Below are 15,511 nucleotides of genomic sequence, written 5' to 3' on the forward strand. Positions count from 1 at the left end.
TTAAAAATATATATTTTTCTATTGTAAGTTTCCCCAAACCTCACCATGTGCATTGCATACAAATATTATATAATTGGTAAATAAAGGTAGAACATATGTTAAATATACATCAAATGATAATATGCTTCCCTACAAAGTCAATTCTTGCTCAATGACAGACCAAGGAGTTAACTCGGAAAGGCAAGAGGAAAATCTAGAAGAGATCTGTGCAACTTGTAGAAGGGAAAGGCCCACACTGATAAATTAAAAATCTTTATGGTCTGCAAAGGAATGCTGGTGGGCTAATCAATGATTTGGTGACTAGAGGAGCATCTACAGTGTTGGAGTTCGTGGTCATGGTAAGCCATTGAGGCACTAGGCAACATGACTTTCAGGGCAGTAGTGGTGATTTTACTACTTAAAAAAAAAGTCTGGGCTCTGTCCAAGGGTGCTTGGTAGGCTGCATGTACAGGCCTGGTCTAGAATTTATTTTGGAGCATTCAACTATCTAGAGCACGCATGTCAAACTCATTTTGTTTGAGGCAACTTTTTATAAAAGAATTGCCATTAATTTGTTTTAATAAAATAATTTAAATCAATTTTTCACTTGATTTCAAATTAAATGAATTATATTGGTTGACAATGAGATTTTTTTTAGTACAATTGCCAAATGCAATAAACTGGTTTTAGGTATAAGTTACTGGAAGGAAAAAGGAATCCCTGCTGCGTTACTGATCCCAGAGAAGCATTTGCATGTATGCAGGTATCCTTAGGGTGCCATAGTTATGGATGAGAAATATTGGTTGCAAAGTTGGCATTTCTGGATGTAATACAGATATTTTGGACTTATTTTTGTTTCTTTGCATGTTTGATATTTTTAAAAAGGCATATGCTACTCACTACGCTTATGCACATATGTAACATGATCACTGCTTGTCCAAAATTTTACTATACAGATCATACCACCAGAAATTATTTTAGCCTTTTTAATAAATGTTGTTATTGATGTTAAGCTCACGAAGGAAAACATCATATATTGTTATGTATATACTAGGTTAATTATGTAAAGACTGAAGTGCAACATAACTAGATTCTAAATAATCTATTTTTCAAAACACACAACAGTCCAAACAGTAAAAGTAAAGTCCAAATTAAGAATATTTCATTCTTAAGAATTGTTTAGATTCAAAATAGTTTTCAAGTGTGTACAAAAGATACTATTTTTTCTAGAATCAGCTAAATTAGACATATTACATTGAGAAAAATGTTTCTCATTTCTTTCCTGTTACCTTTGATTTCATTGCAGAGATGTTAACATAAGAAATAGATTATTTTGTTATCTAATTTTACCTTCCAAAAGACAGAAGCAGATGAAAAATGTGAGGTTCTTTCCTGTTGGTTTTTTTGAATTAGCTGTTTTAGATTCTAAAGTTTAGTTCCTAAAGAAGTAATCCTGTAAATAATTTTGATGTCCTTCTCTAGTGCAGGCTCTTTTATGACTCAAGGACTTCAACTCCCACAATTCCTGATCCAGCATGGCTCAGCTTGGAAACTTCTCCCATTCCCCTCAGCATGGCTGGCTCAGGATTTCTGGGAGTTGAAGTCCTCTAGTCATAAAAAAGAGCCAAGATTGCTCTCCCTGCAATAGGCTTAGAAAATCCAATAAGGGAGCTGTGGTTTTTTGTTGTTTTTTGTTTTGCAAAAAAAGGTGCTGGAACGCCGTTCTGAGCATTCTATGAGAAAAAAAGCCCTGATTGTAAGATTGGTACCTGTATCATGATGACAAGACCCAACTACAGCAGCGGCAAATTGTAGACTAGTCACAATTTCCCCTTTTTCAGTTCTGTCAATATAGTGTTCAAATATCTCACACCTGACAGAGTTGTGGTTGAGAATATAATACACTGCTAAAGACATTTTTACTCTCTTGTATATAGGGATAATGGAGGCAATAACTGAGCACACACACAAAAATCTTAAAGTAATTTTATTTCTATGCACTTCTGCAACTTATGAAGATCTCTTTTTAATTCTGTCTCTTATACCAGTCTGGATATATTGAACCAAGTAGTACTGTTGCAGAATCAAGAGACTCAGACCCCGGAATCAAAAGAAGTTTGTTTTATTTTGCGCAAAATGTTCAGAACAAAAAGCAATATCAATGTCTGAACACGTTTTCAGGGAAAAGCAAGTGCATATACTGTATAGTCTTCAAAGAGCCTTGGTGGAGCAGTGGGCTAATGCCTCCTTAAGTAACACCAGCTGCCTGCAATTAGTGCAGGTTCGCATCCCACCAGGCTCAAGGTTGACTCAGCCTTCCATCCTTCCGAGGTAGGTAAAATGAGGACCCAGATTGTTGGGGGCAATTAAGATGACTTTGTAATAATGCCGCTTGTGTGTGTGTGTGAAAGCCCTAATAAGCAGGCATATACATAGAATGAAGGCTACTGCTAAGCTTGTAAGCCGCCCTGAGTCTTCGGAGAAGGGCGGGATATAAATGGAATTAAAATAAAAAATAAAAAAATAAAAGTAGCAAAACACGGAAATGTAACTTATGAGCATTGATTGGTTACTTGAATTACAGCCCCCAACTCCCCCTTGTTGCTATGCTGAATTTAGCTAAATATCTTGCAACCTTTTTACTGATTGAGGTCACAGGTTCCTAACCGCTTAAGTTTCCGGCACCATGTTTGTGGTTAGCTACAAATGAGACATATGTGGTGGATGTATCACAGCTCTATGCTTGACTAAATAGGTGTGAGAAACAGATGAACTCGTGGTTTGGCATTTTCCATTTCCTTGTTCTTTTCTAACTAATACACACATTTTCTTCATGCCTCACTTTTATGTCCTACCTCACTTTTATGACATGCAGCATTTGTATGTATTCTTTGTATCTTTCTTTATGACCTGCCTCAGTACTGCCTGGTTCTGTTGATCTTTTTAAAAACATTTCTAAGGAGTATTATAATTTGAAAAAGACACACAAATACAGGTAATCCTCAGGTACAAACATTCATTTAGTGAGTTTTTACAAAAATGAATTTATTCAGAAAGGTTACTTACATTAGAAATTCAAAATTGCAAGCAAAAAGAGGCCTCTGTAGCCATGTGACTTGGATTCAGTTATTGCTGCAGCAACCCTGTCCAGTTACAAATGCAATTTCCTGAAGCCGGAAAGGTGGTGGTGTTTTTTCCCCCTCTGGTCACATGGCCAAACGAGCTGAACCAGTGCAGGTTTGTTTTTGCTTTTTTGGTGCTGCATGGAGAATGCAGCTGCCTGGGCTTGAGGACTGCTTCTGCAAGTGTTTTAAAATATATATTTTTTGGTTACTCTATAGTAACCATTTTTAAGCACTGTACTTTGCAAACTATTATGTTTGTAAATACAGTACTTTGCAAAGATAAAGTTTGTCTGCATTCTTCTTGAAACTTGTAGAAATGCTAGCCAGGATCTACACAAAGCATTCTATAACGTTGTGTTTCCTTGCTTTTATTTTGGAGAAATGTGTATATTATTGTAATTTGTAGGTTTTAAATTTAAATTGCCTCCAGAAGTTGTGGGTGCCCCATCACTGGAGGCTTTTAAGAAGAGACTGGATAGGCATTTATCAGAAATACTCTGTTGTGAGAGTAGTGGGTTAGACTAGATCAGGAGTAGGCAACCTTGGCTCTTTTATGACTCATGGACTTCAACTCCCAGAATTCCTGAGCTAGCCATGCTGTCATGCTGGCTCCGGAATTCTGGGAGTTGAAGTGCATGAATCATAAAAGAGCCAAGGTGTCAGGACCCACCCCCATCTACATCTTAGGAAAGAAAGAACTCTTGAACCAGGAATTGCCCAAAAGGAGCTTTTACTAAAACATGATTGGTAATGGGAATACTAGACAGGATCTGAAACTGTGTTACAGTTTGGTACTTTTAAAGAGTCCCCAGTCAAAACCCCTCCCCTCAAACCATCTGGTCAGTCCCGGATCAATGAAACTTCAGGTGTCAAACCCTTCCATGGGAACGAGGGATCTTCCCATGCCTTTACGACAATTACCTCCTTCCTTTCAGATTCTAATCGGAGATACAAACCAGATCTCTTCCCCCCCACTTCTTTTGTTGTTCTCAGTTCAAAGGTTCTTCCCCTGGTCTTTGAAGACAGCCTCCCGGCAGGCTGAATAAACAATCCTTGCCCCTATTAACATCTTCTCTTTTCCTCCTTGGAAAAATGGCAGAATCCAGGGAGAGATATAAGATTTTAGAACATACAGATAAGAGTTTTATGAATGGGATATAAATGGATTCTGACACAAGGTTTCATACCCCTGGACTAGATGACCTCAAGGTACCTTCCATCTTTGCTACTGTTGCAAACAGAGTTCTGCAAATCCCTTCCCCATGTCCCTCTTTGTGCCTGGCTGGAGACTTTTAAGCTAATTAGTGGCAAGTGGTTGTTTTTTTTAAGCACTTGTTCTGGGCAGTTGAAAATGCTTGTGCTACCTAGCAGCAAGTGGGTTTTTTTTTAAAAAAAAAGCAACTGCAATAGCTGCAAGCCCTACTTGGAGGCAGTTTAGTTCCTGAGTTGGCTGTATGGGAAAAAACTGATGGGTAGCAGGCAGAAAAGCCTCTCAGTTCAATTAATGTGGCAACAATCAATTAAAAAATCAGGAATAGTAAGTCAGATCATTGTTCATTTAATAACCCATTTGATTCAATTAATGAATTTTATTTTAAAAATTTGTAAAATTGAGTGTGATCTATTTGACAAATTTATTTTGACTTAAGAGCCTAATGGGCAGGCTCCATTAGGTTCGTACCCCAAGGACTACCTGTACACACCATATATATGGATGTTTGTATGTCTCTCTCTCTCTCTCTCTCTCTCTCTCTCTCTCTCTCTCTCTCTCTCTCTCTCTCTCTCTCTCTCTCTCTCTCTCTCTCTGTGTGTGTGTGTGTGTGTGTGTGTATAATATATCTATATCTAGATAGATAGATAGATAGATAGATAGATAGATAGATAGATAGATAGATAGATAGATAGATAGATAGATAGATAGATGATAGATAGATAGATAGATATAGAGAGAGGTATTGATATATACAATATATATATATTGATATGCTTTAAAATCAAGACTAAATAATTAAAATATATAGTTACTATGGTTTGCAAGTCCTTAAAAAAGTTATTTTATCTTTTCAAAACAGGAAATGAATCTGTGACAATATCCCCAACAGGAACACTTTTATTCCAAAATTTCAAATCTTATATGAGTGGAATTTACACATGTTCCCTAGTGTTTAAGCCTACAACTGAGCAAGAAGAAAAAAGCTATTTAATTAAATATGTTATTTACGGTAAGATGAATAACTCTCCTTTTTTTAGTGTTTAGTTTTTTTGTCAGAATTATATAATGAAATTCATATATAGTTAAATGTTGCTGCAATTAATCTGTAACCAGCTAACTCAGAACAATTGATATTTAAAATATCCTTGGTATAGAACAAGGGTAGGCAACCTTGTCTCTTTTATGACTCATGGACTTCAATTCCCAGAATTCCTGAGCCAGCATGGCTCAGCTTGGAAACCTCTCCCTTTCCCCTCAGCATGGCTGGCTCAGGATTTCTGGGAGTTGAAGTCCATGAGTCATAAAAGAGCCAAGGTTGCCTACCCCTGGTATAGAATATAGGCATATCGATTTTCTTGTAGTCTTTTTCTATACCCCTGGTATAGAATATAGGCATATCGATTTTCTTGTAGTCTTTTTCTTCTTTTAAAAAGGTAGCAAGCTCTAAGTAAGTAGAAAAATAACATCTGATTAATAGCTTGAATATTGGGGATAAGCAGAATGTTCAGCTTAAGGTCATGTTTAAACTACTTGGAATAAAACTGAATTACAGTATTTTATCTCAAGCTTCAAAAAAAAACATCCTGTGATCCAGAGTTTTATCTCAAGTTTGGATCAATGTGAGGTATTTTTTTCTGTATTTGCAAATGCTTCAGTATTCTGTGGTTGGTTTTATTAAAACATTCCTTAAAGCCATGACCTTAAAACATGCATTATTTCAGTCTTTGCTGCCACTGGCTTCGCTGCCACATATTTCATATACTGAGAAATATTTTGTACATAAGAAAAATAATGCTGCCTCCCTGATAAAATACTTTCTAAGTAGTTTGAGTTTATTCATTGTGTTCAATTGTGTTGGTGTTGTCATTTTGGTGGGAGGGGTAGGTTGACCAATAACTGGCACTCACATTTGCCATATCCATTCTGTGGTTGTAGAATGAAAAAGGAAAGTCTAGTGTCAAGTTGCCATTATTCCATATGACAGAACACACAAAATAGTTTTTTATTAGGATTGAAACCGCTTAAAACAGTCTGACAAAACAATGTTTAATTCTTTGTTTAATATCAACTTTGAAACAAAATTTGGGTATCCTATTCAATATTACATAGTAATATACTGTAAACATAATGCATTCTAAAATCAAACTACTTCTTTAAAATATTTTTCCCTTTAGAGTATTACTTAGAAAATATTTTTCATTCTCTACTAGAGAATTAAGAATTCACAGCAAAAGTTGTTCTGCAGTTGGGTTCGGATAAATCATAATGTGAATATGTTATTTGGCTGCACATTTCCTCTTTAAGCTGCCCCTTTCCCAAAAACCTGTAGCTTATTTGAGATATATTTCAAATAGTTTCTTATTACATCAGGATAACTAAATTAGTTTAATTCCTCTTCCTAGACTTTCAGATTTTAGTTAGTAAAGGTTAACTAAATAATAGTTTATGTCAGCTTAACTTGGTTGATGAAATCTACTCCACAGGAAGTCTAAAACTACTTTTATTGAGATTGGTTAAACTGTAATAACGAAGTTGTGCAAGTCTGATTGAATGGTGCCTTCTTTCTTATACTCTAGTACACTGGTGTCAAACTCGCCATATCACGTGACGTGTCGCGACATATCACAACTTTTTCCTCATTGCTGGAGCTGGGAAGGGTGCGGCATTTGCATGATGCAACTGGCTCCCGGGCTGGCAGTTTGACATACCTGCTCTAGTGAATTAAGGAGGTGTCTCTGACCCACTTCTAAACATTAAATGGACATTGTGGACATAGAAAACGTTTCACCACTTGTGTTGACAGCAGAGATTACATATTTCTGTTAGTGTCCTCTATCATGGTCTCTACAGTTTCTGGATTGGGATAGAAATGGAAATTGTAGCTTAAATAAACTAAGTATCAAATGGTGTATCGAAAGGCAATAAAATAGGTTTCAACAAGGCCTAAGTTTTAAAATATTGATCATGATATAATATGATTTATTTTTACTAAGCTTTTTTCTACATATGCATGGGTTGAATCGATCCAACTGATAGAACTATTTCCTTTGTTTTAAGTGAAAAGTTATTGAACCCTAATTATTTTAATTATTTTATATCAATGATTGTTAATTAACAATGCAAAAAGTATCTTAATTTCACAGAAACAGTTATTTTTATATTACGATTAGACTAATCTCAGAGGGTAATATTTGCTATGATAGCACTTTCTTTTTTATTTTCCATATTCTATAGAACAGGCATCCCCAACCCCTGGGCCACAGCTCACTATAGGGCCTTGAACCCTTTGGAATTGGGCTGCGGAAGTGGCAGGTGAGCCTTTGCGCGCACATGCATTTCCACTTGTGTGAGCGGCAGCCAAACACATACATGCACAAATGGAGCTACACATGTACGTTTGCCTGCCTCTCACGCAGAATCCCCAGCCAGACTGGTTGAGCAACTCTGCTGTACAGGCCTTCTTTGTTATGTAAAGTTGTTTCTCAAATTTGGGTCTTGTTTTGGGCAATTTGGGGAAATGCAGTAGCTCAGTGGTTAAGATGTTGGCCTTGTTCGCTGGAAAAGCAGGCAACCCAGGTTTGAAATCAGAATACCATGCGATGGGTGGAGCTCTCCTCCTAGCCCCAATTCTTGCCAATCTAGCAGTTTGAAATCATGCAAATCTGAGTATATAAATAGCTAGCACTTCAGTGGGAAGGTAACAGCACTCTGTGATACAATGCTGCCCATATGACTGCAGAAATGTCTTCCGACAGCACTGGCTCAATGGTCTTGAAACAGAGATGAGCGCTACCCTCTATAACTGGCAACGACTAGTGGAATAAAATCAACTGGGACATGTTTAGTTTATTTTTGGTCAGTTCTTAATCTTAGAAATATTAATTGATATTATTATAGAGATTGCATTGAAATTAAGCTCTGTAGCAGAACCATTAAACAGATCTATCTCTTTGGGAAATTAGAGCATCTGTGCTCACTGAGTCATTTTCTTAGAAGGAATTTTTGAAAGTAGGAACAATTTTTAATTTCTTTGGTTCTGGTAAAACATTTAAAAGAAATATCATGGATAAGCTTGCATCAGGCATTATTATTTATCCTACTCTCCAGTGTCAATGAAATTATTTAAATTTGCTGTTGTAAAAATTGGATACTAGAGAAAATTAACCATTACAGTTGAAAGAGAAGAACATTGTAACATAATTACAGATTGAAGCAAAATACTGTAACATGGGACATACTGAAAGAGGTTTTTTTGAATAATGGATCCAGAAGATAATTTTTATAGTCAGAAGAAAAAGAAGGAATATAAACTTGGTTTATTTGATCAAATTTGAAATAGATATATTGCTATCTACAGTAACCCTAAGTGGACTCCTGCTGAGATCAGGACTGAAATGCTTTATGGATTCGTTTATAGAAAAGAAATGAGATCTGGGAAGAGGAGATTATTTGTTGCATTATAAGAGAAAGTGATAGGTTACTAAAATTGTTTATACTTGTTATGAGGAAGGTTGGAAATGATTTATTTATATGTTTCTATTTATATTGTAATCTTATTTTTCTTTTGTATTTCTCTATTTTATCCATCTACTCTATTTTTTCAGCATGTAGAAGTTCTTGCTGTTGAAATTATACTCTTTAATAAAATGTTATATATGCAATATTTGAATTGTGTGAATATGCTGTTTCTAGTTATTTATATTTGCTTCTTTTCTCTATTTTAATTTGTAAATAATAGTCTTGTTTTAATGGGGTATGCTACTATTAATGCATACTAATGTGGCAGTCCTCTTCCCCTAAGCCCTTTTTAAATCATATGAATCTTTTCCTATAAAACAATACTCACTTATTGACTTGTGACCTTATCAATAAAATAAAATACAAACTCTAATTCCAGAATAAAGTAGATAGGAAATACAATGATAAAATACATATATAGTTATAATCAGTAATCAGATGAATTTCCCTTGCAGAGAAATTTGTTTAGTGTACCAGGTTTTTGGGACCACTGCCTTAGTTATAAACTTAGCAGTTTTGCGTAAATATATACAGTACATCTGATCCCAGGAAAAACATGTCACTCTATGGTTCAGGTCCCAATGGGCTGTTCTTTCCAATAAGCCTAGTGGGGGCGTAGTTGAATAAACTATGAGAAATATTTTCAATGGCTAGGGTACTGCATATACAGGTTCTCTCATAATATGAGAAGTGGTGGAAACACCCATATTTGGCCATGGAATCCAACAAGTCAAATTTTGCTCTGAGATAGGCCATTCTTAAAATTTTTGTCAGTTTCACTGACAGGTATTTTTCAGGTTGAAAAGTACTTTTATTTTTAGTCAGCCAACTTACTTCCATTACTAAATGCATTTTTTTCCAGTTTTAATCTGCCTACTTTTAAGCCAGTAATTTTAATAATATACAATCCATGATAATAAAAAAATAAAGAAAATTAAATATCTAGATCTCAACTTCAAAAATGCATGAGTTATTTTTAATCATGAAATCTTTACTCTTGTGATTTTTGAACAATGAACAGTATTTTAACAGTGGTTGGATAAAATTTTATCTGCTGTTCAAAAGAAAAAAGATCCCACAGGAGAATTCCAACTACGTGATTATACCTAAAGTTAAGCAGCTTAGTTCCCAAGTACAATATTCTAGGGGATGGTATTTTTTTTTCCTTTGGTGCAATTAATTCTTGTTTAAAACTAAATTCAGTAATTTTAAATCTTAATCTTGGTATCTTGGTTTTGTTTGAATCTAAACTTTTTTTTCTGCAGCTTATTCTGATCCTAACTTTTACTATGAGTTAACAGCACGATATCATTCAGCTCCCTGCAATAGTATCTATAATACTAATTTTGAAAAGAAGCTGCATCAGATACTGACCAAGCTTGTTGTGGAGCTAGCTTGTGAGGTTTCATTACAAAAATCTGAATGTCATCATGTAAAAATGCAAACAGCTGGAATGCAAAATGAACTATTCTTCATTTTTAAAGGTAAGACTAGTTTGAAGAGTTGTTCATGGATGCATGTTTTTCATGATAAGTTGAAAACTATTTTTGTCCCATACATTAAAGGTGTATCTGACAGAAGTTATGTAAAAGTAATTGAGATGTTAATTGATAATGTACAATGAAATAATTTGACAGCTTGCTGATTTAGTAAATGACCAGATCATTTTAATTATATATTAAGAAAATATATTATGATTGAAATAATGATTTCAGCAGAGTCCTGTTTTCCTTGATTTTAGAGATATTTGCAATAATAAAACATAATTCAGTATTACAGGTAATCCCTGAGTTGCGAGCGTTCCCTTACTGAACATTTGAAGTTATGTGATAAGCGCCCCATAGTGCTTATGAGACAGTCCCAAAATTATGAATGTTGCTGCACCACGGCAGTCGTTCATCCTTACGAACGACCGCAGTAGCACTGTAACATTCACCCTGGTTATTCCCTCCCTCCCACCACCCTGGGTCTCCCTAGGCAGTAGGTCTTGTGAAGATTGAGATGTTTTGCTTTCTTTTTTTCCCCTCAAGATGGCGGTGCATTCACACGCAGTGGCCCTGAGCTCCCAGTACTGGTGTGTGTGATTGGAATAATGTGTGTATTGATGAGTGTGCACAATGTAGTGCGAGGGGCTAAATTAGCCTACACGCATAGAGCTGCTAAACATCGGGCTCGCAAGGCAATCTGGAATTACCAGCAATTTCCACCAGTCCCATAACATACCGAACTGCGTAGAGAGGCCTCCAGGATCTCCGTGGATTGTCATCGGGCCGGGGAGGAGCCGACGTAAGTGAAAGAGAAAAGAGCAAAAACAAAAACATGGCTGCAGAGCCAGGCTGCTGGCTCGGCTCAGGAAGCAGCCTTATAGACCAGCGCTGCCAAGTGCTTTCTTGAATAATGCCAGATCCCTCATCCATAAAATTGACAAATTACAGCTGCAGATGGCAGCAAGCAGGCTTCTCTGTGAATGTTGTGTGATGGTTGTCACAGAGACCTGGCTACATTCAGCTGTGCCAAATGCAGCAGTAGAACTGACAAGCCAAGTCATTCACTGCTCTAACAGAAATGGAGGTTCCGGTAAGAGCAAGGAAGGAGGACTCTGTGTCTATATACATTGTGACTAGTGTGCCAACAGTAGATTATTGCTCCCCAGATGTGGAACTGATGACTGTCACAAGTAGGCCATTTTTTCTGCCTAGAGAAATTACTGTGGTAATTATTGTAGCTGTTTACATTCCACCTGATGCCAGTGTCAGCCTGGCACTTTCCAAGCTAGATGATGTCATCTCCAGGCAGCAGCAAACTCACCCAGAGGGCCCTCTTTTCGTGGCTGGGGACTTCAATCAAGCCTGTCTAAAGATAGTTCTCCCCACGTTTGTGCAATATGTACAATTTTCCACCAGAGGGAAGAATACTAGACGATGTGTACTCTAACGTGAAACAGGCATACCGAGCATTCCCCCTCCCCCACCTGGGTACATCCGACCATCTCTCACTCCTGTTGTGCCTGAAGTATGTTCCTCTCAGGAAAAGAACTCAGTCACGAAAAGGATTAAAATCTGGCCAGCAGGTGCCCTCAAGTCAGTTGCAGGATTGCTTTGAAACCACTGACTGGAGTGTATTCGAAGATCAAGACCTGAATGTATATACGGATGCCGTACTCTCTTATATCAAAGCGTGCACTGATAGCGTGACAACAGAAAAGTGCATTAGAGTTTACGGGAATTGCAAACCCTGGATGACTGCAGAGGTATGAATACTCCTGAGAGCCCAGGATTCTGCCTTAAAGGCAGGGGACAGGGACACATACAGAGAGGCCAGGGCAAATCTCAGAAGAGGCATTAGGATGGCAAAACAACAATATAAACAAGGTGGAGAACCACCTAGCATATAACAATCTGAAGCAAGTGTGGCAGGGACTGTAGCACCTAACCAACCACAAGGGCAATACAAGAAACATGGTTAATACTGATGCCTCGTTGGCAGAGGAGCTGAATATCTTCTTCGCTCGCTACGAGGTGGAAAGACCAGACCCCGTAGCCTCTGCTGGCCAGCCTTCTGATTCTCAGCCACTCACCCTGTGTGAACATCAAGTGAAAGCTGTACTGAAGGCTGTGAATCCCAGCAAAGCTGCAGGCCCAGATCGGGTGCTGGGGTTAGTGGTTAAGAACCGTGTCGATCAATTAGCAGGGGTCCTGATAAGGATCTTTTAACATCTCCTTGCAAACAGCCTGTGTACCATCATGCTTGAAAGCAGCTACCATTATCCCAGTCCTGAAGAAAACAGCAGTTGAGGGCCTGAATGACTACAGACCTGTTGCATTAACGTCTTTAGTGATGAAATGCTTCGAAAGACTGATTCTCCAACATCTTAGAACATGCCTCCCACCAGACTTCAACAAACATTCATTTTCCTACAGGGGGAACAGGTCGACAGATGATGCCATAGCTACTGCTCTACACTCTGTAGTAAGCCATCTAGAGAAACCTGGAAGCTATGTCAAGAAGCTTTTCATTGATTACAGCTTGGCTTTCAACACCATTCTGCCGAGCATCCTTTTTGAAAAGCTGACTGACTTGAATTTTTCCCCCTCCATCTGCGATTGGATTAAAGACTTTCTAAGGGACCAGCTACAAACAGTGAGGATCGGGTCTGTTTTATCCATCCCCCTGAAGCTGTGTTTAGCCCCAACCTGTACTCATTGTACACATACGTTTATCGTCCAACCCATCTACTGCGATAATTAAGTTCGCAGATAATATCACCGTAGTGGGTCTTATTACAGGTGGAGATGAAACAGCGTACAGGGGGGGAGGTACAAAAACTATCCATATCGTGTTTGGAGAACAACTTGCACCTGAACATCGGCAAGACAAAGGAGATGGTGCTAGACTTCCGGAGGAAAAGAGAGGAACCTGCCCCACTTTACATCGTGTGTGTGTGTGTGTGTGTGTGTGTGTGTGTGTGTGTGTGTGTGTGTGTCGTGCGCGCACGTAGAGAGTTTCCTCCAGAGTACCTCTGTGAAAATCTTACCTGGAAAGTCAATACAACCCAGGTGGCCAGAAAGGCCCAACAGAGACTCCACTTCCTCAGGGTCTTGCGGAAGAACAGGGTAGAACAAGGGCTAATGACCTTATTTTACTGGTCTATTATAGAGAGCGTCCTCTTGCACAGTATTGTGGTTTGGTATGTTGGCCTGACAGCCACGGATAGGAAAGTATTACAGAGGGTGGTGAGCACAGCACAAGACATTGTGGGCTGTCCCCTGACATCACTGGATGACATTGCCAGGGCTCGCTGCCTTGGAAGAGTGAGAAAAATTCTCTGGGACAACTCACACCCTAGTCGGTACCTCTTTACTCTCCTACCATCGGGTAGGAGATACAGGAGAATAGCCAGCCGTACCAACAGGCTGAAGAACAGCTTTTATCCATGGGCTGTCAGGCTCTTGAACGGGAAATCACTTTATGTATGATTGACTTATGAGGCCGGTGTGTTGTGCAATTAGTTCACATGTTGTAACAAGATGGTGGGTTTGTTGTCACTGTGAGTTGTGGTGGTTGGGGCACGAAGGAAGGTTCAGCTAATCTCAACGTATACATGGTTGTACTTTAACAATAAAGGTTCATTCGTTCTTGGCTGTTCCAGTCCATCAGTGTGTTCGCAGACAATGGAGGCCTAAAGTAATGCAAGATCACACGAGATCAGTAGTGCGAGATCTCACGCTACTGATGTCGCGTGATCTCATGGTACTTTAAGCCTCTGTTCTCTGCAATAGAGAACGGAACTGAAGCTGGGTGATGCTTCTGCGTGCCTCCGAAGGCCCAATCTGGGCATTGGAGGGCTTTTCCAGGTTGTTGCTGCTGCAAATGAGACTGGGAGACGCTTCCCTGTGCCTCTGAAGCCTGATCCAGGCATTGGAGGGCTTTTCCAAGCTGCTGCTGCCCAGAAATGAGGCCAGGGGATGCTTCAGCATGCCTCCAGAAGGCCAATCCAGGCCTCTGAGGCCTCCTCTAGGCCTCTGAGGCCCAGAACAGACTTCTGGAAGTGGCATCCATGCACTTGTGCAGGTCCATTCTGGGCCTAGGAGGCCTTCTATGCACCTCCCAGATCCAGAACGGAGTGAGGGGATGGCTTTTAGATGCCTCTGCAGGTCTGTTCTGGGCTTGGGAGGCCTCCCAGGCCCAGAACGGACTTCTGCAGGTCTGTTCTGGGCCCTTCCAGGCCCAGAACAGAGGCCGTGGGTGGAAGCCACATGCTTCTGGAGGTCTGTTCTGGGCTTCAGAGGCTTCCCTCTGCTCTTGCTGGGAACAGAGAAAGAAACAGACAGGCTGCAGATCCTCACAAGGTAAGTGACCCAGCATGGCAGGATTGGGTGGGGGAGCAATTATGGGGACCCCAGGGGAGGGAGCATAAGGGAGGAGCTTGGGTGGTCTGAAGCAGGTGGCCTGTTTCATCAATACCCCCCCCCGGCCTTTCCCACCCTGAGATACCTCATGTTCACTTAATGAGCCGCGCATAATGCATTCGATTAGTGAAAGCTGGGAGTGAATCACATACAAGTTATGAGATTCACTCCTACGAATCCTTGAGTTTATTTATTTATTTATTTATTTATTTAATTTATATACCGCCCTTCTCCCGGGGGACTCGGGGCGGTGAACAGGGCAATACATAAAAACTAGATACAAAAATTAAAATTATTAAAACGTGATTAAACAATGCCCATAAAATTAATACAAATTAAAATTGAAGTTCATTTATAAAAATCCCACCCCGTCCCATCAGGCCAGGCCAGCTTGTTTAAAGAGATGGGTTTTAAGATCGCGCCAGAAGGAGCGGAGATCGGGCGCCATCCGGAGCTCAACCGGAAGATGGTTCCATAAATCTGGTGCACCCACAGAGAACGCCCTCCCCCTGGGGGCCACCAGTCGGCATTCTTTGACCGGTGGCACCCTGAGGAGGCCCTCTCTGTGGGAGCGTACTGGGCGGAGGGAAGTTGATGCCGGCTGCAGGTGCTCCCCAAGGTATTCCGGACCCATGCCATGAAGGGCTTTGTAGGTCATTACCAACACCTTGAACCTCACCCGGAAGACAACGAATGGAATGGGCAGGCTCCATTATATTCATAACTCGAGGACTATCTGTACTTAATAATGGAACACTAAAATATTG

At 39.4% G+C, this 15,511-nt stretch overlaps 1 protein-coding gene across 1 annotated transcript in view; it reads left to right on the forward strand.

The window, feature by feature from the left end:
- Nucleotides 1-15,511, forward strand: part of LOC308678397 (zona pellucida-binding protein 1-like) — a gene marked incomplete at its 3' end in the record, with an annotated part of 79,605 nt that overhangs the window by 43,382 nt on the left and 20,712 nt on the right. The window contains exons 4-5 of the mRNA XM_081345555.1: nt 5,177-5,326; nt 10,101-10,319. Of these exons, the coding sequence (XP_081201681.1) occupies nt 5,177-5,326; nt 10,101-10,319 (369 nt within the window). The remainder of the gene's footprint in view (nt 1-5,176; nt 5,327-10,100; nt 10,320-15,511) is intronic.

The sequence above is a fragment of the Vipera berus genome (genome assembly GCF_964194415.1).
Source record: "Vipera berus genome assembly, chromosome: Z".
Lineage (NCBI taxonomy): Eukaryota > Metazoa > Chordata > Lepidosauria > Squamata > Viperidae > Vipera > Vipera berus.